Here is a 25,275-nt window from a genome sequence, read left to right as displayed (position 1 = left end):
CAGGTCTGTCTTGATCCCTCAGTATCCCTTAGTACACTTCTGAGCAATGTTGGTGCTCAATAAGTTATTTGTGGAATAAAGTGAATTAATAAAAACCTAGAATAATATTACATCCTAAAACTGTAAATGCAAAGTAGCAGAGGGAACATACCACAGGTTTTGAAAAAAACTGGCTTCCAAACCAGGTTCTGATACCATGTATCTGGCCTTGGATAAGTTCCTTAGTTTCCTCATCTGACTGGGCTGTTAGGAGATGAAATGAGAGGATAGATATAAATGCACATAGCACGCTGCCTGGCAGACAGTAGGCATTCAGTGACTGTGAGTTCTCTAACATGAAAACGTTACTAACAGCCAAGATGACAGCCACCAGAGAGAATAACGGGATAAGTGCTGCAACAGGACTCGAAAAGGATGAGAAAGAATGAGATATGGGTACTAGCACTGGTTCGGCCTCTACTTAGCTGTGTGACCTTGAAATACGTTTGTTCTCCCTACGTCTGGAGATCGTTTCCCGGTGCTTAACACATAGTGGGTGCTTAAGAAATGAATACGGGATCATAGTGAAGGATTCAGATCTACATCTTTTTGCTTCTCTTTTTGGGAGTCATTGGTCTTGAATCCTAGCCATTCTTAAGATTTAACATAAGATTTAATAAAATCTTTCCTGCCGCCCCTTTGGAAACTCGGGCGGGGGAGACAAACCCCTCACCCAAACTAAAGTTTCCAGCCGCACCTTCCTCCAGCGTCGTTTCCACCTTCGAGGCGTCCGTGGTGGCGACGTCCCGGTCAGGCGGGATGCGCGCCTGGGAGCCTCCAGGGAATCTCGGAGCCGCTCCACTGTGGCGTCTCCCACCTTTCTCTACCTCTTAGTAACCGCGACGCGGCGGCCGTAGGCAGCAACTGGCGGCCAGACCTTCTAATTACTACAAGTCCCGGCAAGCCCCGCGGCCTCTTCCGCTGGCAACACGCGTCACCAGCCCCGAACTACGAATCCCGATGTACTCCGCGCGGTGCGTCACGCTGTCATCTGCAGCCAATCGGCTTCGGACAAGTAGGAGGGGAGGGAGACACTGAGGCGGACAAGATGGCTGCGGCAGCCGCACAGGGCGGGAGAGCCGGTGGTGGCGGCGGCAGTGGTGGGTCTGGCGGTGGTCCCAGCTGCGGGACAGGCAGTAGCCGCAGCGGTTTATTGGATAAGGTGAGGAACCGATTTTGGGGGACGGTTGAGGCCTGGGGAGGCCCAGAAGGAGGCGAGCCCATTTCCCCATCCCCGCCCCCCTTTTCTTCTGCGGCTTCTCTAGTCCTCGTCGGGCCCACCACGAGAACCCTATGGGTGTTCGTAGCCCCCTCTCTCCACACCTCAGACCCGTCTCTCCCTCCTTTGTGGATCTTCCTTCTCGGAAGTGTCCCTGGTCCTTAACGCCGGCCACCACAACTTTTAGAGTAATTTGATTATACCCATACTTAAGTGAGGCCGTCGCTTTTCCTCGGTGGTGATGGGGGCCATTGTTGAATGTGCCCATTTCACCGACGGGGAAAACTGAAGCCCGAAGGAGGTGAACGCAGTTACTCGAAACCAGTAGTAACCAAACTTCGCAACACGGTCACCACACCTGGGTGCTGATACAGATTCCAGAGTCCTCCTTGGCCTTTTGCTTACTGAAAGTTTCTAGGCGTTTTATCACCATACCCCGAATACTGAACTTACTTGAGTATTGACTTCCTCTCCTGGACTGACAGGACGCCTTTAAGATTTATCTTTTCTCCCCTTCTTCACCTTTTCCCCATTTCCTCCTCCCCTTCCCACCTGCCACCAAGTGCACTAGGTGAGTTGGATTCTTGAGCTTGCTGCCTGCTCACTCTTGCTCCCGCCGTTCACCCATGCCTTTTTTTTTTTTCTTTAAATTGCGGTCCTAACAACAAGGGCCTAAAAGAGAAAAAGGAAAGCTTTGCTCCTAGGTCGGCCCTTCTTGCCCTTTGGGTAACACCTTGGAAAAAAGTTGCCTGGAGATCTGGGTCCTAGTATGGGTTCTTCCTCTAATTAGTTGTGTGACCTTGAAATATGCTTCTTTTTCCTATATCTTTAAATGAGAGACTTAACCTTAATGTACCTTGAGGTCCCTTCCAGTTCTCTAATTATGGGTCCTGGGCCAGGTTAATGACAAATGTTAATCATGGGATCTTTAATATAGTAAATAGGATTTTTTCCTTTCATTGAAAATAGCTTTCAGACATCCCTGTGTCTAACACATAGTAGGTGCTAAGAAATGAATATGTGATCAAATTAAGAGGTTCAGCTCCAGATCTGCTTGCTTTTTCTTTTTGGGTGTTAACTGGTTTTGAATTACACGGTTCTTACAGCCTTAACAACTAAGTGACCGAACCATGTTTTAGGGGTTGTGATGGTAAATTACTTCAAGACATGTGAGAGTATTGGGAATTTGGTCGTTTTCATATACAAATTCTGCTCTGGTGCCGCTGAGCACCTCACACCTCATCCTCATCCTGTTCCACTGACTGCTCCTGCTCTTCCTCCCCCTTGGATTATCACCAGCAAACAATCATGGGCATTCTGCTAAGGCAGTGATTACTGTAAAGCCTATGGTATTGTTGTATTATTAAAAGAACTTGGGTTTGGGAAACATAAGACTTGTGCTTTGAAATTATCTGCTACTCAGACTGCGTGAAGACTGTTAAGTCAGTTAACCTCACTAAGCTTCCCTTCATCTGAAATGTTAGGGTCTGGGGGAGAATTCAGTGAGGTGATGTTTGTGAATGATATCTCTAACGTATAGTGTCTGACGCAAACATGCAATGGCAAGAATCCTGTCAGAAAGTACTTGGTATAGCTGATTATGGGACATGGGGTATCTAGAATATTTTTTTAAAAAAGTATTTGGTGTATTCAAATGTGTATTTTTTACAGAAGCTCAAATGATGGATGATCCCTGAGATCTAATAAGATGGTAAGGGCCCCAGGGGAAGACTTCATGTCTGAGAGTGGAGCTGGGACCTTATTCTGGGGGAGAGAGAGGGACGGCTTGTCAGGTAAGAGTGTCCTTGAGCAAAGGTATACAGATGGTGCCAGATGTTTCTCAGGTAGTAAGTTAACTGGACTGTTTTCTAAGAAACCTGCAGTGACATGTAGATAGGATCAGATTGAGGAAGGCATGGGTTGCTTGAAGTAAGAGTGGGAAGCTGATGAAGGTTTTTGAGACTAATAAAGTGGTTTTAGGGAAATTATTCAGATTATTTGGGAAGGTAGAAATTAGAAGCCTTCTAATAAGGCCTTCTACCAAACTAGTATTTTAGGGGTTAGTATAAAAAGATAGGTTTGAGTTCTAGTGCCACATGTTAAAAGCTACATGGCCTTGAACAAGTTGCATGAATTCATGAACTTAAATTTATTTATGTAAACACTGTGGATGCCCATACTTAGAGGTTTGTGTAGATGGTACATTAGGTAATACTATGTAAGTTATGTAATAGATGAATTTATAATCTATATAAATGTTCTTTGTAAAAGGCTAAAAAAATAGATTGACAAGGTGAGGAGAACCCCAGCTTGAGTAGCAGAAATAGATAAAAAGCCTCATAAAGGAGCACTTGGCAGAATTAACCAAGAAGTGAGGGACAGAGGAGAGAGGAAGTAAATCAAGAGCTGCTTTTTCTTGGAAAACTTCTTTTCAGCCTTACTTTGAATTGTTCTTCCTCTGAATTTGCTAGCATTTATTGCACATGGGAATTAGGCTGTTACTTAATATGACGTGATGTCTTATATTGTTTTAGCAATTTGTATTTGTCCAGGTTCCATGAGAGGTTCCTACAGTTTTCTGTAGTGATACAACATAGGACAAGTACTTGCAGTATTGATTTTAACAGAGGAAAACTTGAGATCTGCCACTTCAGTCTTCAGAAATTGCCTTTAGAGAATGGTGCCTCTAATTGAAAACTGGGGCTACTGTGGAGAGAAAATGGAGAAAAAACATCATTCTCAGTGGAGCAGGATCTGAATGAATGGAAAAGCTCTTGCTCTTTGGGAATGAGACACTGTTACCTTGCAATCTCTTTGATTTGATTTGTCTTGATTATTTTGGAGGTCGTTTATTTCCTGCTGCTGTAATTTCACTTGTCTTAAAGAAATGTAATAAAGATATGCAGACGTACTTCTGGCTTTCCCTAAGCAGATGTGACTTTCTGCTTCTACGAAACTGACTTTAAGACAAATCAATTCTAGTTTCCTCATCATAAAAATAGGTATGCAAATATCCTCTTCCAGTCTCCATCACAGAATAACTTAGATCATTGCAGTAAGTTATTTTGCCCAAAATACATAAAGGATTTTGTTTTACCAAGCAAACTATAAAGAAAAATTGCATGCTTAATTTATTTTGGCTTTTAAAATTGACATCTGGTATTAAACCATGCTTTCCAGAACTATTTCCAAGTACTTTTAACCTTATACCTGTGTTTCTGTCTCCAGGCTGGATTTGTTTTGGCTATTAAAATGTGTTAGTAAGCTATGCTTTCTAGAAGCTATATCCAGACCCATTTAACTGCATACCTGGATTTCTGTCTCCTGGCTGGACTGTCAGCCTGGTATGCATTAAAGCACAGCTTTTATATCTTAGTAGTTGAGAACACAGGCTCTGGAGCCAGGCTGGCTGGCTTTGAATCCTGGCTCTGTCACTTACCAGATATATGTTCTTGAGTAAGTTAGTATCTTTGTATCTCAGTTTTCTCATCTGTAAAGTAGGGATAATGATAGTATTTACCTTGAAGGATGGTTTCTGGCATATAGTAAGCATTGAACAAGATGTATGTCTACTACTAACTAGCTGGTTACTCTGGATGTCAGTTTTCTTAGATAAATGTTTGGGTTTTTTAATAGTATAATATGAAGACTGTTATATCAGACTCCCTTGGGATTTTAGTTAAAAATCAGATTCTCTGGAGGTGGGGTCTGAACAGCTGCATGATTTCTCACATAGCTATTTATTTATTTCCTCTACATTTGAATGGTTACTTCCAGGTTGAGAACTGCTGTCTTAGATGACTTTATAAATCTCTTCTGGTTCTGACACTGTAAGGGGTTATTTTGTTTTGTTTTGTTTTGTTTTTTAACTATTCTGCTTAATCATACTGGTTTCTCTAAAGTGTTTATAATGAAGAGGCTTTAAAGCTCATCTGTTTCAGCCTCATTTTATCGGCATGGACATAGGTAGAGAGGGGAAAGTGAAGCAACTTGCCAAAGACCATACAGTGAGTTAACATTCCAGAACCTGACTTCTCAGTTCTTAACCCAGTGCTCTGACCTTAGTGCATTACATTGCATACTGGAGCAGGCCATGTGCTAGCTAATCTAGTAGTGGAAAGAGTATCTGTTCTCAGTTTGGAAGATGGCTCAAGCCAAGAGCTATAATCTTTCTCTTTGAGAAACTTTGGCATTTCTGAATTTAGATCTAAAATTAGGTGACAGCACACATTCTCAAGACAGACATCATTTTCTCCTCAAATTGAACATTTTCTTTTCTTACTTTGAACTTACTGCTTTCTGATCTTTTGCAGAATGTGTGCATGTAGGAGGTGGGGGTGTATATTTCCAACTCAGTGATCTCAGCTTCTGAGTTTACCATCAGTTTTCGTACTGTCCATATTTTAGTTAAGAAAAATCTGAAGGCAATGTAACTACAGAGCTTAAGCATCTCAAGGTCAGCATATACAAATGAGTATTTCTTCTCCTTCCTCCTGTGTTCTTTCTCTTGGAAAATAACATGACAGCTCAGTTATCCAACCCTGAGATCTAAGAGAGTGTTCATCTCTGTCTTCTCTCATGTTCCTTGTATCTAGTCTAAGTCCTGCCAATTCTGCCTCATTAATACTCCCCTTTTGTTCCCTAGCAGCTGCTCTGATTCAGGTCTTATGTCTAAATCAGGCCCCATTTGATGTATCTGTCTCCATTTTTACCCCCTTGCAGACTATCTGCCAGGGTGCCACTAAAAAAGACAAAAAAAAAAAAATCCCGCAAACTTGATTGTGTTGTTCCCCTACTTAAAATACTCTCCAATCCTTGCCTCACAATAAAGCCTAAGTCTCTTAACCTACAAAGCAAGGCCATCTAGGATATGCTTCCTCTGTCATGTGCCTCATCTATGACTTTTCCTCTTTGTAGGGCTATATCCCCTTTATAAACTGGGAGAGACCACAGAAAGAAAGTTAGTTAATCATTTTTTCTTATGCCATGCTCAGCCCTTTCTAAATCAGAGCCAGGTCCTTCCATTGACACCACTTACCCCTGGTATCCTTCATCTCTTCAGTGTGAATTGAAGAATCCTTTTCAGTCTTACTGCCCTTTGCTAAGCTAAGAAACTTTTATGAAGCAATCCACCAAGGTCTTTATCATCACTGCCTAACTTACCTCTGCTTTCACTGTTACCAAATGAGAAAATGGAAGTGTTCATAGTCCCTTGGGATTTTAGTTATTTCATACCCAAGACAATTTTGTTTTGCTGGACATGCCATAGTGACCAAGGATTTTGTCCTTTTTTTGACAAAGACCAGAAGCATGGGGAACAGGAAAAGTGTGTAATCCTCAAATCAGTTAAATCGGAAAATACCTTCCTGCGTTGTTCACGTATTCGTTAGACCTGGATTGTGTTTGATATCCTTCCTCACTCCTTTGAAAGTAGAGTTCTTGATGCCACATCTCTAGTGAAATACCTTTGTGGAACTTCTCATTCAAATTTGCAGTGGAGGCTCATAACTGAAATAAGTCTTCTTAATGTTCTGTCAAAGCCATCAAATGCATATTTTCTTGTGAACTGGTTAGCTATCTAGGTCTGGCATCAGGTACGCTGATTCAGTAAAGTATTTTATTCCTTAAGTTGGTAGTGGAAGGAGAGTGATTTCCTAAAAATAGGACTTCTTAAGTTATATTTTCAGTCAAATTTCAGTTGGTTTTAAATGGAGGAAATGGAAAATTCAGAGTATTTTATATCCTTCAAGTTTTGTTGGCATATTCAAGATGAAAATATTTTTTATGTTTTTTAAATGTTATTAACTATAATTTATTAGATAGGAATTAAGATACTTTGTATAGTTGTCACTTCAGGTGTGTGTGTCCTTTTGTTGTTGATGGTTAATAATTCCTTTCCTTTTAGTGTGTGGGAAGCAGTGTGGACTAGTGAAAGAGCGTGGGTTTTGAAATCATGAAAATTTAAAATTGAGCCCTGGCTTTATCACTTCTTGGTTTTCAGCTGGGCAGATCTCTTAAACCCTGGTGTTAGCCATAAAAGGAGGGTGTCAGTCAGTTTGGACTGCTGTTACTAAAGTACCATAGACTGCATAGCTTAACCCACTGAAATTTTATTTGTCACAGTTTTGGAGGCTGGGAATTCTGAGATCAGGGTGCCAGCATGGTTGGGTTCTGGTGAGGGCCCTCTCACTGGTTGCAAACTGCCTTCCTGTATCCGCACACGATAGAAAGCAGAGAATAGAAGCAAGCTCTGTAGTGTGTTTTTATAAGGGCACTAACCTCATTCATGAAGGCTCTACCCACATGGCATAATTACTTTCCAAAGATAACATGTCCTAATTCTATCACATTTGTGGTTAGGATTTCAATAGGTGGATTTGGAGGGGAGGGAGATACAAAAATTTTTCATAGCAGATGGTAATTGTTCTTAAAAGGGTGGTTGTAAGGATTAAATGAGATGGGTAATGAATACTTAACACATTACGTAGCATATATTATGCACTCAGTGAATGGTAGCTATGGTTATATCTTTTGCCTGCCTTCCATCCATAAAAGAAATTCTGTGGACAAGAATCAAGTGAGGTCATTTCAGCCATGTGTGCATTTGCTACACTTAAATTGAAAGTTAACATTTTAGAAATAACTTCTTTCTCTTTTTTTCTTACAAGGAAGGGTTCAGACATTTTTTTCAACAAGTATCTCTTGACACTATATTATGTCCCTGACTCTGAGAATGTAAAAATATGTAGTCTCCATTACCTATGAGGGAGACAGTACATACATGCACTTAACTGTGGTGCAGTATGTTACATGGTTTGTCATAATCGCAACAAGAGCTAATTTTTAATAAGTACTTGTTCTGTACCAGGCACTATGCTGTTTTATAATTACAATATTTAATCCTCATACCAATCTGTGAAATAGATATTTTTATCATCTTCATTTTACACTTGAGCAACTAAGGCTGTAGAAAGATTATTTGCTCAACATCATCCAGCTGTTAAACGGAAAAGTAAGAATTAAGATACAAGTAGTCTGAGTCTAAAGCTTTAACTTTTAACCACTGTATTATACTCCTTTGCATAATAAGGGCCTACGTTATTAGATGAGAGGAAAAATGCATTTGTCTACATCTGTTTATATTCAGTCTCAATCCAGTCTGATCCTGGTTTGAAGTACAGTACACCTTTGAGAATAAGGCCACAAACAGAATCTGCCTTGGGGTTGAGTTCAGAGATGAAGGCAACTAAAAATAATTTTCTGTCACTGGAAGGAACAGTTTTATGGTGAGCTGTGTATTTGTAAGAATTTTTTTTGCCTGTCACTTAGTGACTTTGTGACACTTAATAACTCTGAACTCTAACTGTCTAATCTGGAGGACATTGGTTTCCAGATAGAGAGTCTGCTTAGGGCCTAGCAGTGATACTAGCAGTTTAACAGTGGATTAAAATTGACCTGCGTCAGGGACATCATCTTGAAATTTTGGACACTGGCAACACGAAGAACTTCATGTAAGATTTTGCACAGAAAAAAAAACACATCATACACGAAGGATGAGGAATCAAAATGACTTCAGAAATCTCAGTCATATGCACTGTTAAAACAGGAATAAAAATTTAAATTTTTGAAGAGAAATTATTTCTTTTATTTAAGTGAGGGTAGAATAAACAGCTACTTTTAGGTGTGTAATCTCAAAACTTATTTCCCATGTGAACATTTTTCAAGGAAGCCATCAGAGGATGTGTTTGCCAAATCAAGGGAATAATAAACCAAGAAAAGAGTAAGCAATGGTATCTAGTTCAAGAGGAGGTTAAGGGAACCCAGGGTCATAGAAAAGGGAGATTCCAGGATGACAGCTCTACAACAGCTTGGAAAGCAGTCCTCTTAGAGTGAAGCAAATTTCTCCAAGAAGATGAAATTCACAGAACGTTGAGTGTGTTTGCACATATTGAGAAGAGATGTAAACAACTGGGCAAGAATTTGAGAATATACTGGTGGTAAATACAGTGTATGATTAAAAATGACAACTAAAACAGTAGTAGCTCCAAGGAAAACAAAAAGCTAAAAGCTATACCAGAGAGAAAAAATAATCCTAGTATACTACGTGACTTATCTGTGAATAACATTTACAGTCATAATGTGAACTCCAAGTAATTAGCAAAAATTAAAATATTTAAGACCAAATCAGTATTGATCTAGGACTATGTTAAAAAGATAGTGGGGGAGAAGAAGGAAAAATAAATGTGAATATGGCAGGGGTTGAAATAGCTCAAGCTCATCTTTCATGGGAGAAGGCAGTAGATTTAATGCCAAAAACTGAAAAATTAAGAAATAACAATATAAACATTTTTAGAGATACAAAGGTGAACACCAAAAAAATGAGCCAAAGGAGATGAAAGCAGTGTCTCTAGGGAGTGTGAAATGACACCAGGAGAGGATTTAAGGGGAAGCAGAAACTGTTGTTTTTTTCCTAGAAGTCTTATTCTTTAAACTATTTACATACATTTAAAATAACTAAATAGTCAATGCTTGTGATTGTTGATTGTGCCCAGTATACGTGTATCTACAGTATGCAGGTGGGAATGAGAGCAAAAGGAATCGTGAAGTTACAGTGTCTGCTGTATCTGTTTTTTTAACCATCCATATTTATTAAAGAAAAATTGGAAATTAAAAGTCAGAAGAAGAAAAAAATCAGGTGTAGTCCTATTCCCTGTCCCAAAGACAGCACTGATATTTTTTGTGTGTGTTTGCAATCCTCTTATTTTTATTTTATTTTTGTTGAGGGCATCTGCTCTTTCTTAACTGGCAATACTGCCTATATCAGGGATCCCCAAGACCTGTTCAGTGATGCCCTAAAAAGACTCACAAGACTCAGTGTGTAGTTGTGCTCGTGGGTAAGATTATTACAGTAAAAGGATACACAGTACAATTAGCAAAGGGAAAACATGCCTAGGTTGCAAGTCTATAGGAAACTCAGTGCAAGATTACAAGAGTCCTCTCCCAGTGGAGCCCCATGGAATGTGCGTGATTCCTCCACCAACAGTATGATATGACAACATGTGAAGTGTCATCTGCTAGGGAAACTCATTGGAAACTCAACGCCCTGGGGTTTTTATTGGGACTGGTTAAGTGTGCAACTTCTGTCTTGCCAGTGCCAACATTCCAGACTCCAAGGAGGAAAACAGGTATTTAGCATAAACCACGTTATTTATACAAACAGTTTAGGCACAGTGAACCACTCTTACCACTTAGTGAAAGTGTTACATCAGTGTAGGAAACTTTTTACCAGCCAACTTCCCAGATACCAGCCAGGCCATTTCTAAGGATGACAGTCTCAGGCCTATATTAATTCTTTTCTTCAGGAAGCCTTTCTTTGTAATTTTGTCCTGTAAGGTCCCACATGAAAGAAACCAACCTTTGCTTTGTCTTTTTATTATTGCAAAAGGAAAGCAGATTAAAGATGGTGGCATGAAGGTGAGACAGAGACCTCCTAAAACCACATAGAATACGAAAATATAATTAATACAACTAATCCTGAAAGAGCAACAGGAAAGAAGGCTGTGCCAGATTGCATTCACCTGGAGAAAAGAACAGAGGGTTGGGAACTTTCACGATCTTCAGGCGCTCCATACCCCTGGCTGGCCACGCAGCTCCAAGGCCCCCCACCATGATACACAGCCTGCTGAGCCTTCCTCCCTGCCAGCCCGCACCTGGCTCACAAACCAGCAAATCCTGCCCTGGCATCACCCAGCCAGAGGGAAGCCCCGCCTATAGCAGCTACAAACCCAAAGCATAGAGGCTTACACCTGTGTGTTCGGCCCACTTCTGGCAGTGGAGACAGGTATAGCAGCCAGGAGGCAAGAAACAGCTCTTTCCTCACCCCAGGCACCAGCACCACTCCCCTCCTACCCCTGACATTGCTCCAGGGGCTGCGCAGCTCCAGAGAGTAGAGCGCACTAGAGGGTGCCACATACAAATATGGAATGTTAAAGGAACCTGGTTCAAAGCAAAATCTCAACACTACCAGAAAAAGGGTTGAGTGAAACTGAACTAATCAATCTTCCTGAAAGAGATTTCAAAATAAAAATCATAAAACATGCTCCTGGAGGTACAGAAAAATATTCAGGAACTCAGGAAAATTTAGGACAGAGATCCAATCGTTGAGGAATACAATGGAGAGTATTAAAAGCAGATCAGATGTGGTGGAGGAGACGATAAATGAAATAGAAATTAGAGAAGAGGAATACAAAGCTGAGGCACAGAGAGAAAAAAGGATCTCTAGGAATGAAAGAATACTGAGAGAACTGTGTGACCAATCCAAATGGAACAATATTTGTATTATAGGGGTACCAGAAGAAGAAGAGAGAGAAAGGAATAGAAAGTGTCTTTGAGGAAGTTATTGCTGAAAACTCCCCCAATATGGGAAAGGAGATAGTCTCCCAGACCATGGAGGTGCACAGATCTCCCAACACAAGGGACCCAAGGAAGACAACACCAAGACATACAATAATTGGCAAAGACCAAGGATAAGGACAGACTGTTAAAAGCTGCCAGAGAGAGAAAACAGATCACATACAAAGGAAAACCCATCAGGCTATCATCAGATTTCTCAGCAGAAACCTTACAGGCCAGAAGGGAGTAGCATGATATATTTAATGCAATGAAGCAAAAGGGCCTTGAACCAAGAATACTCTATCTGGCAAGATTATCATTTAAATTTGAAGGAGGGATTAAATAATTTCCAGATCAGCAAAAGCTGAGAGAATTTACCTCCCACAAACCATCTCTACAGTGTATGTTGGAGGGACTGCTATAGATGGAAGTGTTCCTAAGATTAAATAGCTGTCACCAGAGGTAATAAAAAGGGATAGACAAAGAGCACAGAATATGATACCCAATATATAAAGAATGGAGGAGGAAGAAAATAAAATAAAAGAACCTTTAGATTGTATTTGTAGTAGCATACCAAGTGCGTTAAGTTAGAGTCTTAGATAGTAAGGAAGTTACCTTTGAACCTTTGGTAACCATGAATCTAAAGCCTGCAGTGGAAATAAGTACATATCTATCCATAATCACCCTAAATGAAAATGGTCTGAAAGCAGCAATCAAAAGACATAGAGTCACTGAATGGATAAAAAACAAGACCCAACTATATGCTGCCTACAAGAGACTCACTTCAAACCCAAAGACATACACAGACTAAAAGTGAAGGGATGGAAAAAGATATTTCATGCAAACAATAGGGAGAAAAAAGCAGGTGCTGCAGTACTTGTATCAGACAAAACAGACAAAGTAACAAGAGACAAAGAATGTCATTACATAATGATAAAGGGATCAGTCCAACAAGAGGATATAACCATTATAAATATCTATGCACCCAGCACAGAAGCACCTACATACGTGAAACAAATATTAACAGAATTAAAAGGAGAAATAGAATGCAATGCATTCATTCTAGGAGACTTCAAAACACTCCAGTCACTCCAAAGGACAGATCAACCAGACAGAAAATAAGTAAGGAGACAGAGGCATTGAACAACACATTAGAACAGATGGACCTAACAGACATCTACAGAACTCACCACCCAAAAGCAGCAGGATACACATTTTTCTTAAGTGCACATGGAACATTTTCAAGAATAGATCATATACTAGGCCACAAAAAGAGCCTCAGTAAACTCAAAAAGATTGAAATTTTACCAACCGGCTTCTCAGACCACAAAGGTATGAAACTAGAAATAAATTATGCAAAGAAAACGAAAAAGTCTGCAAACACATGGAGGCTTAACAACATGCTCCTAAATAACCAATGGATCAATGACCAAATACAAAAGGAAAGCAATTTACATGTAGAGTTGAGGAAATAAAAATGAGGGGAAAAAGTTTCTGAAATACCCTGAGTAGTAGCAGAGAAAACATGAGGACTAGGTTACATTATAGTTGATAAGCAGCTTTTGAGAATAACAAAATAAATCAGAAAAACGAACACCTAGTGTCCACCCTCCTGTCCTTTTCCCAGATGTGTTTCACTATAGCAGAGATGCTCTTTGCTGTGAAATAGGCTAAGGTTTTCTATGCACACTAAATGAATGATGATTCCATCTCTACAGAAACCGAATTATAAACTTTCTTGTGATTAATGTAATTCAGTGGAAATGTTCCTGTTCCACTTATTGAAGATTGTGTCTGGGTACCAGACAGTGGAGTTGGAGCTGAGGCTCTTCCAGCACATGCTGGAATGGCACCTGCATTTTATCCCCCCAAAACACCAGAAGTTATCCTCTGAATAGAAGAGGCAAGTTTCTTACCTGATGCATTGCAGGTAGTGATGTAGGGGTGAATTTCTGTGAGAATATGATACTTCTTTTTGGAATGACCCACCAAGAAACTTCTAATGATTTTGTTTCCAAATAATTCATCTTCTCTTGTGGATTCTGGCTATACAAGTTCTTTCTTTTGGTTGTAATTATCAAAATGGGGTTTATTTAACTAAGTGTAAGTTTGTTACTTAGCTAGAAAGCTTGTTAATGTCTTCTGGATTTAATTTGTATTTTTAAAATTAGGTGTCATGTTTGATTTGTAGGTTGACAGGCTGTGAGAATCAGTATTACAGCATGCTGCCACAAATAGTTTCCTCGAAGAATATCCTTGTTTTTATGAGACAGCAAAGAGAAAACACCTTGATTGACTGTTAATCACTTGAAGTGTTTAGTTTTAGCCAGCAAACTTCACAGAACAGTTGTTCTTTTTTGTGTAGTAGTATGTAGAATCATAGTAAAAAAAAATCATTTTATGTATTTCTACTTTCCTTTAAAATCTTCTCAGTTACTTTCTACAAATATTTATTCATACTCCATCTCCTTATTTCTTGTTGCAGTATCTCTGAACTTGTGCCCAATAAGAAAGATAAATATGAAGTTCTCTTCTTTGTCCTTCAGTAAAATCTGTTTGAAAGCCAAATGGATTTTGGATTGCCTGCTGGTTTGTAACTTTTATGAAATAGGGTATTTGTGTACTCAATTAAAAAAACTGAGTTGGACATTATGATCTCTAAAAGGCAGGTGTATTGGAGTATTTTAACACCGTGTTCCACTTAAGCTACATTCATGTAATCACTTGCATTTGAGGACATTTTTTACTCTATTATATGTTCACATAATGAAAAATTAGAAAGATATACATTGAGAAGTCTCACTCATGTGCTCTTGCCTTGTCAGGATGGATCTGGGTTGACCATAGTTTATGTAATATCCCCTACATATGAGCATTTGTGTTAACTTTTTACTATTAGAAGTGCTGCTGCAGTGAGTAGCTTTATATATTATTTCATGTATATGCAGTTAAAGAAAAGTTCCCGAAAGTAGGAAGTGGAATCCACAGTGCCAAATGTCTTCTATAGGTATTGTACAAGTTTGAACTTCTATCAACAGTGTGTGAGAATCACTTCCCTCTGAGTAACACAGTATTTGGGAACCTTTCTAAACATGTGTATGTGAGGGAAATTGAAACAGGGCTTGTCCAAAGTCATATAACTAACATGATAAGACTTGAATTTTAATTCAAAATATTCTGTTCAACAGACTACACTGGATTTGCTGTTTTCCTACAGTTAAGACGTGGTGGTAAAATATAAAAGTTGTACTAAAGAAGATCTTCCTTATTATGTTAGTGTCTGAAAGTTCATGGATGTATATCATCCATGTTCTGTGGTCATAGAATGAAACGATGGACAGGTGGAGTTCTTTTCTATTCCCACATTTGGATAAAATGGGATGGGACATGTGAGTTCCCTGTATAGTCTCTGCAGCCCATGTAAGTGTTCTGGTTTGGGGCTTGTAGTTTTGACTTCTCAGCATGGAGACTGGCAACGTCATAGAAGTACCACCTGTTTCTAGTAACCTAGTATCCTTCATCTTCATTTTTAAGTGTTTGTCTTTCAGTTGTCCACCATCAGAAGACAGAGTAAATGTTACAAATAGTTAAGGATGCTGTTAAGGAAGTAGTTCATTTCACTTAAGATGCCATGTCTCCTGATGCACAATTTTTCTGTTTGTTTTACAGTGGAAGATTGATGATAAGCCTGTAAAAATTGATAAATGGGATGGATCAGCTGTGAAAAATTCTTTGGATGATTCTGCCAAAAAGGTACGTTAATGAGGGGGCTTTCTGTTTGCATGTATATAACTAAGGGAATATTTCCTGTAAGGTTTTTTTTCTCCTGTGACTTGGAATGGACTCTGTTTTCAGTGTTAAGAATTGAGCCAGAAAGCAGATTCTAAAATCTTTAAAGTATGTATAGGGGAGCATGTGTTAAATTATAAATGTTAGTTACCTACCCCAAGCTTTTCTTCAAATTCTCTTAGTTTTTGAATTCCAGAAAGCTTGTTATCTGTTGTTTTTGAGGTTGCTTAGCTAGAGCCAAGAAGGTTGGGGGGAATATAGAACCTTCACCCGTGATCGGTTATTTCTCCATTTAAAAAGAGAAAAGAAAGTTTTAGCTTCAGCCTAGGGAAAAGTTGAGGATTAAAACAAAAGTGAGAACTTGATAACTTTTTCGGGGTTGTTATAAGCAGCTTGAGTCTTTTTTCGCTTGGAGTGGTAAAATCCTGATTGGAGAGAACTACTCAGTAATTTATATGACTCTTAAGATAACTTCTATCATGTAATTAAGAATAAAAGCAGGTAATAGGAAGGAAGCATTCCTGTTAGCTTGATTCCTTGTTCTTCTCACTAGGTACTTCTGGAAAAGTACAAATACGTGGAGAATTTTGGTCTAATTGACGGTCGTCTCACCATCTGTACCATCTCCTGTTTCTTTGCCATAGTGGCTTTGATTTGGGATTATATGCACCCCTTTCCAGAGTCGAAGCCGGTTTTAGCTTTGTGTGTTATATCATATCCTTTATGCTCAAGTTTGTTTTCTAGTGACTTGTTTATTAAGATCTCTACTGGTAACTCCTCCCTGCTTCCTACACAAAACAAACTTTTGTCCTGGGAGGGGCTGCTAATGTTAAACTTTAATGTTTTGAGCTGTAGGCATCTGTGAATTTATTTAGTAATTATCATATATTTTAGATTTAATATGTTTATCTTTAATTCTGTTTAGTTATTAAATGTAGAGGCTATTCTAATCCAAGTGTGAGCTCCCAATAGGAAAACAGTAATAGTGAGACCTAACTTTTCTCATTTCCAGCCTAGAACTTCTCCTATTTTAGCAGGGTGCTTCAAACCACTCACTCCAGGATATTAGGAAAGGATCAGATTTTGGAGATTCACATCTGTATCACGTTTCTTTGAAGCTCAGGGTCTGAACTGGGTTTTGCTGAGCATGAGGTATACATAGGTGTGGCTGAGTAACAGTGGAATTAAGAACCTTTTCTGGAACTTCAGAACCTGGGCTTGAAATCCAGTTTGTTTTGTGATCTTATGCTGGTAAGAACTTAACTTCTTTGAGGCTGTTTGAATGCTGCTCATTTATAAATACAGGTAATGTACACTCAGAATTATAAAAGCTAAATGAGAGATTTTACAATGTATTTGGTATGTAATAGTCACTCAAATGTTTCCTTTCCCCTCTTTTATGGTAGATGTAGAATCATGTTTATTACCTACCTGGCTTATTTCTCTAAAAGCTACATACAAATAACTTTTATTATACTATTATTACAGAAGTTATACATGTTCAAAGTAAAAGTTTTCTTGTAGTTCCTACCCCTCCTCCCCAAGTGAATGTGTACATACTGCGTTTTTCTTTTTTATTAGAAATTATGTTGGATGTCTTCCCATGTTAGAATATATAGGACTACCTCATTCTAACTAGCCACGCAGTGCTATTGTGTGTCTGCTATGTGTTACCACTGTACTAGTTGTTTAAAACAAATCATTGTGGTAGGCAGTTTACTTTCTTAATGACACTGCTACTACCTGAAATATTTTTTAAAACTCCACTTAAGGGATTTTTCTTCAGAGGCAGTTATCAAGCCATTTAAACAGGTTCTGATAAAAAATGATATCCAAATTGACCCTAAATTATAGTCCCAGAATTGGCACCTGGACTCCTTTCAGTAATCCCAGTATGAATTCTTTCACTATTAAGGCAGTTCAAAAGAACATGCAGTGGGTTCTGGAGATGATTCCCACAGGAGTTCCAAAGAGGTTTGAACAATGACAGCAACATTATTACAAATATATGGCCTCCCAAAAGAACTAGCTTGATGGAATTTTCATGGTTGGTTATATTTGTTTTTTAAAAAAAAGATCTTGCCATGTTAATTTATAATGTCAGTTTTATATATAATAGCAATGATTACCATTATAAATGTCTTTTGTGTGCTATACACTGAATATATATACATCATCTCTCAGATTTCATGACAATTCAAAAAAGTCACTATTATCCTTATTTTAGAGATAACAAGGTTAAGCCTCGGGGAAGGAAGTAGTAATATGTCAAGGATACATTGATCAAAAGCCAGAATTCAAATCTAGGCCTGCCTCACTTTAAAATTCATAGCCTTTCACTCTACCTTCACCTTTCATACAATTTAAATGACACAGTGTATTCAAAGCTCTTAAGACAGTTTCTGGCACACAGGTACTCAAATATGGTAGTTAAAACTGTGAAAAACTGAAAATAATAATAAGCCTGTATATATATAGAAAGCAGTTACTCTTAAACTGAAGCCACTTTTCTTCTCTTTTAATGACCCTTGAAATTGGTTGAGCATGGTCAAATCCCTGTGATTATTTGATTTGTATTTTATGGGGAAATAAACACAAGTCTTGACAAACAAACTAGGCAACAGAGGATCTTTGTATGTTTTTTGTCCTTGAACAGAAAAAGTGAGAGCTAGTTTAGCTTTTTCCTTTCTTCCTTTTTGAGGTGTTATTTGGAGAATTAACTGGAGAGAGCCTTGTTTCTCTTGGTATATAAACATAAGGATGAGAATGAAAGAGCTAAATTTTCAGTATTCTTGTAGCAAGACAAAACTGTCTTCTTTAGCCCTGTTAGTATGAAAGTTCTCATAGCCCTTGCTTGGCAGTTTGTATTATTTCTCTTGTATGTTTGTGTCTTTACCCCTTAACTTTACCTGAACCTATTTTGTTATGATGGGGATCCTGACCATTTATACCTCATATAAGGAGAAAAGCATCTTTCTCGTGGCCCACAGGAAAGATCCTACTGGGATGGATCCTGATGATATTTGGCAGCTGTCCTCCAGTCTCAAAAGGTATGACTGTCCTCACAGATTCTTAAATTCTGATGTTGAATTTTCTCTGGTTATCATTATCAACAACAGACTATTGTGTGCCTACTCTATGCACATCATAGTGCTAATCATGTGAATGATGAAAGGGAGTTATGAATGATCTAGAAGGTTTTTCCTAGCATTGCACTTCTGAGATTGCAGTATCACAGAAGTGCTCTGAGGATAAGTTGATGGAGAAAGTACTGCACTGGAAGAATGAAGAATGATTCTCTTTCTCTTTGTGGTAATAATCTGAGCCAATTAGAGTGAAGAACTGTAAAGGCCAAAGGTGTGAAGTTAACTTATCTTTGAAGAACCCCATTAGCTTCTATGTCTTCTATGATCTTGACTGCCGTCTGTGCAGTCAGGAATCTCTGAAGCAGTGCCACGCAGCTCAGAGAAGCACATTTCAGTTTGTTTCTGACCAGCAGTGGCTTAAATTTGTGCAGCTGACACCTGAAGTCTTCTAGGTAACCAGAACTAGGTTCAAGTTCCAGGTCTTCTCTTTCTAGCTGTGTGACTTTTGGTATATCATATAAACTAGTTAAGCTTAGTAGCATCTAAAATGATCGGTAGAGTTGTTGGGAAGATGCCAACTGGTATATATACCAGTTATAATAATAGCAAACTTATATCGAGCATTTACTGTATACTGGGTATTGTGCCTAGTGCATTGTCTCATTTAAATCTTAGAACAACCCATTTTATAGTAAGAACATAGGCTCGGAGTTAATTAGTTCTTCTAGGCCCAAATGTGAATTCTGACAGATTTTCCAGCCCATGTCTGAGCCCAGAACTCATGCTGTTAGTCAATATCCTAAAAACACATGGTATAGTTCCTAGCACATAATAGGCTCTCAAATTTAAAGTACAATTATTGACATATATGAAGGTAAGTATAGCGTCAGTGCCCGGCAGCCTCTCTCATCAGCAGCGTGGGGAGACGCCTGTGAGGAGGAACAAACCTGATGTGGCAGCCGCCTCCTTAGCGCCTCTGGGCAGGGCCCCCAGCTGCCCTTTTGGCCTCAGCCATCAATTCTACACTGTGTGCCAGGCCGCTAAAGCACAGCTGCAGAATTCTAAACCCTAGCAACATCTTGGTTTCATTATTTTCATTGAGCTATATATAGTTGATATTCCATACAGTTCACCCCTTTTAAAGTGTACAGCTTAATGATTTCTAGTGTATTTACAAGTGTTTGCAGTCATCACCACAGTCAACTTCAGAACATTTTCATCATCTCAAAAAGAAACCCTGTGCCCTTTAGCTATCATTTCCCTCTCCCCTCAGCCCCCAACCTTAAGTAACCACTAACCTACTTTCTGTCTCTATAGATTTTCCCTGTTCTGATATTTCATGTGACTAGAATCAGATAATATGTGATCTTTTGTGATTGGCTTTCTCACTTAGTATAATGTTTATGAGGTTCATCCATGGTGTAGCCTATGTCGATATTTCGTTCCTTTTTATGCCAGATAGTATCCCACTGCATGGATACGCCACATTTTGTTTACCCATTTATTAGTTGATGGACATTTGAGATGTTTCCATCTTTTGGTGATTATGAATAATGCTGATGTAAACATTTGTATACACACTTTTATGTGGACATACCTTTTCCTTTCTTACGTAATACATCTGGGAGAGGAATTGCTGGGTCATATGGTAACTCTTTAATTGCTTGAGGAACAGATTGTTTCCCAAAAAACAGCTGCACTATTTTATAACCCCACTAGTGGTGTATGACCGTTCTGATTTTTCCATATTGCCTGCTGATTTTTACTGTCTGCCACATTGTTGTGCCTGTGAAGAGGAGATGTGCCACCTGTGTTCCTTCCCATTGCAGTTAAATGCGGATTCACTTCTCTTACCTTGAAGGTAGCTCTTGGCTCATTGGCATTCTGTCTAACATAGCTCCTTCCAGAAGTCTTCATGATTTCAGTATCCAAGTGGATGATGATTCCGGTCCTTTTCGCCTCTCAGTTTTCTTCTGAGATTGATTATCTTGTTTTCTTCCTTGTCTTAACCTCCTATTTTCCTGGACATACCCTAGACTTTTCTGTTATTGATAACTAATTACCTTCAGTAATTTAAGTTGTCAGTGTCCCACTCTGACCATGGCTTCCTGTTTTTCTAGTTTATCTCCTCATTCTCTTGTCCCAGCAGTTCTTCAGCTCCAGTGACATCTGTAATTCATTGAGCCTCCCCCTTTTCACTGTCCTTTTTCTCCCTCATTGTTTCACGTCTTCCCTACCCAGCTTAGATGTCATGGTATTTCTGTAGTCCAGTTACTCTCTCATGGTCCTGCGGGATCCTTCATACCTTCTCTTTTATCTTTTAACCTCTGGCCCCTTGCATCTCCCCCTCCCCCAATCTTTACTCTAAGCACCTTTTTTTACTGGAAAGACAGAAACAGTCAGGTCTTCCATTGTTATCTATTTATAGTGCTCATCATATTCTGCTTCTGAGTTCTAGCTAAGCCTCCTCTCCATTTGTCCACTAGGTTCTATCCCTTATTTACCTGATATTTCCCTCACTGCTGGATCATTCCTTCTGGCATGCAAGAGTGCTGTAATTTCTCCCAATTAAAAAAAAATTCATTTTCTTTCCCCTTAGTTTTCCTTTCATAGTCTTCCCCATTTATCTGTCCCCCTCCCTTTTCTTCCCTGTCTCTTGGATCTGCTCTTCTCCACTTCTCTTTCTTCATTGTACTTGACCTGTCAGCAGTGTTTGATATGTATATGTATTTTAAACTAGTCACCTAGGATTCCATAATCTTCTAATTTTCTCATCTTAATGTCATCTTAATGTCTGTTCCTTAGTCTCCTTTGTGATTCTTCATTATCTTCTTTCTCTAAATTGAAATGCCACTAGTGCTTTTCCCTAGCACCTCTTCTGTATCTGTATTCACTCAGTAGGTGTAGTCTTTATCTAGACTCTCAAGACCTTAAGTGCTGTCTATGGGATGAAGATCTCTGTTTTCATCTAGACCTCTACTCTGAACTCCAGATATATTCCAGCTTCCTATTTGACTTTGGATCCTATAAGCATCCCAGAATGAAGATATTCATAACCTAACTGCTATCCCTCATCTAAAACTGCTTCCTACCCGTTTTCCCCCATCTCAATGAATGGCAATTCCATCCCTGTAGTTACCCAGGCCAGAACTCTGGAATCATTCTGATCCCGTCTTGCAGTCCTTCCAGTAGTTTGTCAGCAAATCCTGTCAGTTCTACCTTCTAAATATATTCAGTCTGACCACTTAACTGTCTCCACTGCTACCATCATCTTTTGATTAGGTTACTGTACGAGTGGCCTTCCTAATGGCCTTCTGCAGCTGCTGTCCCTGCTTTTAGTGTATTTACAGTACAGCAGGTCTAGTGATCCTTTTAAAACATAAGGCAGATTCAACTCAGTCTTCTGCTCAAAAAGCCTAAAATCCTAAGCACAGCTTACAACTCCACACTTACCTATGCTGTGCACCCCATACACTATGCAGACACACCCAGCATCACCTGAGGCTCTTCCCTTCTCACTTCATTCTGTGCACATTGGCCTGCTTTCTCTTCTTGAGACATTCTAAGCAAGTTCTTGCCTCTGGCCCTCTGCATTTGCAGTTTCCTCTGGAATATTCTTCCTCCTAGTAACCTGTTTTCTCATGTCCTTTAGGACTCTGCTCCACCATCTGCTTAGTGAAGCCTTTCCTACCTTCCATATTTAAATGAACGTTGTATTTTTCTTTTTGCTTCCCTCACACTAAAGTAAAAGTCCTAAAAGGCAGAAATTTGTCTGTTGTGTTCACTGCTGTGTATCCTAGCATCTGAAACTGCCTAACATGTATAGTTGGGGCTGAATAAATATTTATTGAATTAATGAGTAACTATTTAAAAATGCGTCAGATCACAACCCATCAAATCATGCCCTGCTATCAAAGCCATGGGACTGCCAGTGGAACTGGGCCCTAAAGCCTCAAAATCATTGTGACATCAGTTAACAGCAGTAGGTCAGAGCTTGAGAAAAAATTTCGACATGTTGAAAATAGTTCAAGGACCTCCCCCTACCGCCACTATCCAGGTTGGGATAATTTATCAAGCTATGATTTTTTTTTGGTGTTTTGAGCACTGTTTTAACAATGACAGTGATCCTGAAAACTAGGTGGTAGTTTTCCTATTTTAAACATGCAGAAACAGAGGCTCAACTGACTGCCTCCTTTAAAGGCAATACTGGCTTGATGGTTCACTGAGTATGTCCAAATGTAGACAGAAACAAGTGGGGCTGGAGAGAGGAATGGCAGCCTGCCAGAGGTTGATGTTAAAAACCGTCGTAGGTGGATAGAGATAAAAGGCCTTTAAGATACATTAAGGTATAGCTAAGAATTGTCTGAAGTTTATGTGGTGAAAGACATCCCTAACCTGGGATCACAGTAGAACCTGGAGCTAGGTTGGTTACAGGGAATAGGGGCTGAGCAGCCTGGAATTGGGTAACATCTGTGAAAACAAGAGTTCTTCATTTATTCATAACTATGTGATTGCGGACCAAGTGTCAAGCCAAGAATAGAAAAACAACACACAATCTTGCATTTAAGAATCCCTGAATCTAGTTAGGAACACAGAACAAAAACGTTAATAGGTAATTTTGTTGACAGGATGGGAGCCTAATCATTGGACCTGGCATATAATAGGTGCTCGGTATTTGAGTTGGCTATTGATGTTGCTTGCTGTAGGTGACACAGGAGAGACTTCCACCCAGTTTGGGGGTGTTGGGGAGGCTTTTCTAGAAAAGTTTAAGCCCAAGTATCCTATTAACAAATGGGAACTAGTCCAGTAAGACTGGAAAGAAAGGAAGACCTTATGGCATAACAAGTGCTAAGTCCAGAGGCAAGAGAAGGTGGTCCATGTGGTCTAACAGTCTGACAAGGTAAAGGAGGTATGAAGTAATTAAATCAGGGAAGACATGGCAACACCTATGGACCAGAACTTGTGTCTTGAAGGCAGTTAGGAGCCCCTAGATTTTCTTTTTTTTGGAAATGTTTGTTCTGAGTATCCCTCTATCACCAATAGCCAGCCAGCTCTGCCCTGTTCTTTGAAAACATCTGGTTGGGGCTTTGTTATTACTGCTTCAATCTCTGTTTGGTTTTTGATTTATTATCTTTGCTTAGGTTTGATGACAAATACACTCTGAAGCTGACCTTCATCAGTGGAAGAACAAAGCAACACCGGGAAGCCGAGTTCACCAAGTCCATTGCTAAGTTTTTTGACCACAGCGGGACACTGGTCATGGATGCATATGAGCCTGAAATATCCAGGCTCCATGACAGTCTCACCACAGAAAGAAAAATAAAATAGCCAATTATAAAATAGCTGTCTTCTGCTAGATCATGCCGAATGATGGGGGGCTGAGGGAGAAAGAAGCAGAGAACTTAAAGTAAGAAATGTTAAACATGTCCCTGATTTGTCCTGAAATTTCAGTCCATTCTGGATAAATAGGATTTTCTAGCTCAGATATGAGAAGTTGTAGCTCTAATATCCAGCTGTAGCCTCCTTGGTCTGCTAACTGCATTGTTTTGATTTGCTTTTCTGGAAAAGCATTTTTGCTAGAGGTCGTGCAGACTTCCTCCTTCATTCCCAGCAGTACTTTATGTAGTATAGCTTTGTGCCATGCAGCATATGAAGACACAGTTTTTAAAATTGTTAACCTGTTGCTGACTTTGTGTTAATTCCTGTTTCAATAGCATTTCCTTTAATTCTGGATACAACTTCTTGTGTATTACAGCTTTCCTTCACACACCATTTTTGTGGGTGTGTATGTATTTGACTTGGGGAGAATTGGAAAAAAAACAGCATTTAAATTTGTTTCAAACAGACCTTCTGCCTGTTACATTTTGTGCTCTTAAACCAATTAAAGAAGCCAGTGGTATTCTTAGTTTTAAATTGTCTATGTTTTCCACTAGTATATCCCTGTTATTTGTTTGTGCCCTTTATTAACTGCCATTTTCTAAAATTTTTTTCAATAAAAGGAAAGATGTGAAAAAATGGAGTCATAGTCTTGATGGAAGGAATAGATAGCAAGTGTTAACAATCTTATTACTGTAGGTTTCTTTTGTTTCTAGGTTGTTTTACTGGCCAGCAGCCCCTGAGAACCTTTAGGTGAGGAACTTTTTGCTTTCTAGTGATAATAATTACACTCAGTTCTTAACTTTGTGCCAGGTAGCTTTCCAAATACTTCACATGTATTAACTCACAACAATCCTAAAAGTAGGAACTGTTGTTAACCCCATTTTATAGATGAGGAAACTGAAGCACAGAGGTTGAATAATTTGTCACACAGCTAGTGGTAGAACTGGGATTTCAATCTGGTTTGGCTCCAGACTTGTGAATAGCATGTTTTCTAGTATTTTTCTACTGTGGTCAGAGAACTGGGCACTTGCCCAGATCCTTTGATCTGTAGAAATGTTGGTCCTCTAGCCTTACACAAGGAATTCCAACCTAGCCTACTACCTAAAACTATATGCATTTCAGAAGAAATCACGCTTACCATATTTTCCTCTGACTTGGGAATGTTGCCCAATCTAGCACCACACATGGGGGATTGTGGAACATAACGACAGGGAGTTGAAGCCTTAAAATCTGTGCTCTCTATTCCCATAAATCTTGGGTAAGTCATGTAATTCTGAGCTACTAGTTATCTCTTTTTAAAAAAAATTTAAGGTGATAATCCTATTTGGTCAGCCACTTACAGCTTTTGAAAGTATGTAATCAGATAATTGT

At 39.2% G+C, this 25,275-nt stretch overlaps 1 protein-coding gene across 1 annotated transcript; it reads left to right on the top strand.

Moving 5' to 3' along the window:
- Window positions 1–1,047: 1,047 nt before the first annotated feature.
- On the top strand, window positions 1,048–24,424 carry SPCS2 (signal peptidase complex subunit 2). Its single transcript, XM_036929781.2, has 5 exons — window positions 1,048–1,201; window positions 15,320–15,403; window positions 15,993–16,153; window positions 18,355–18,489; window positions 23,667–24,424. The coding sequence occupies exons 1-5, from the start codon at window positions 1,088–1,090 to the stop codon at window positions 23,851–23,853; spliced, it is 681 nt and encodes a 226-aa protein (XP_036785676.1). The 5' UTR covers window positions 1,048–1,087; the 3' UTR covers window positions 23,854–24,424.
- Window positions 24,425–25,275: the final 851 nt, after the last annotated feature.

Source organism: Manis pentadactyla, chromosome 9 (genome assembly GCF_030020395.1).
Source record: "Manis pentadactyla isolate mManPen7 chromosome 9, mManPen7.hap1, whole genome shotgun sequence".
Classification (NCBI taxonomy): domain Eukaryota; kingdom Metazoa; phylum Chordata; class Mammalia; order Pholidota; family Manidae; genus Manis; species Manis pentadactyla.
The sequence above is the reverse complement of the archived record's forward strand: the minus strand, read 5'-3'. Positions and strand labels throughout refer to the sequence as shown.

Bases quoted from the DNA above. Each gene is read 5' to 3' on its own strand.
- SPCS2 (XM_036929781.2), top strand. From the start codon at position 1,088: ATGGCTGCGGCAGCCGCACAGGGCGGGAGAGCCGGTGGTGGCGGCGGC. The intron at 1,202-15,319 runs GTGAGGAACCGA...TTTGTTTTACAG, and splicing joins GCAGCGGTTTATTGGATAAG to TGGAAGATTGATGATAAGCC. The intron at 18,490-23,666 runs GTATGACTGTCC...ATCTTTGCTTAG, and splicing joins CTGTCCTCCAGTCTCAAAAG to GTTTGATGACAAATACACTC.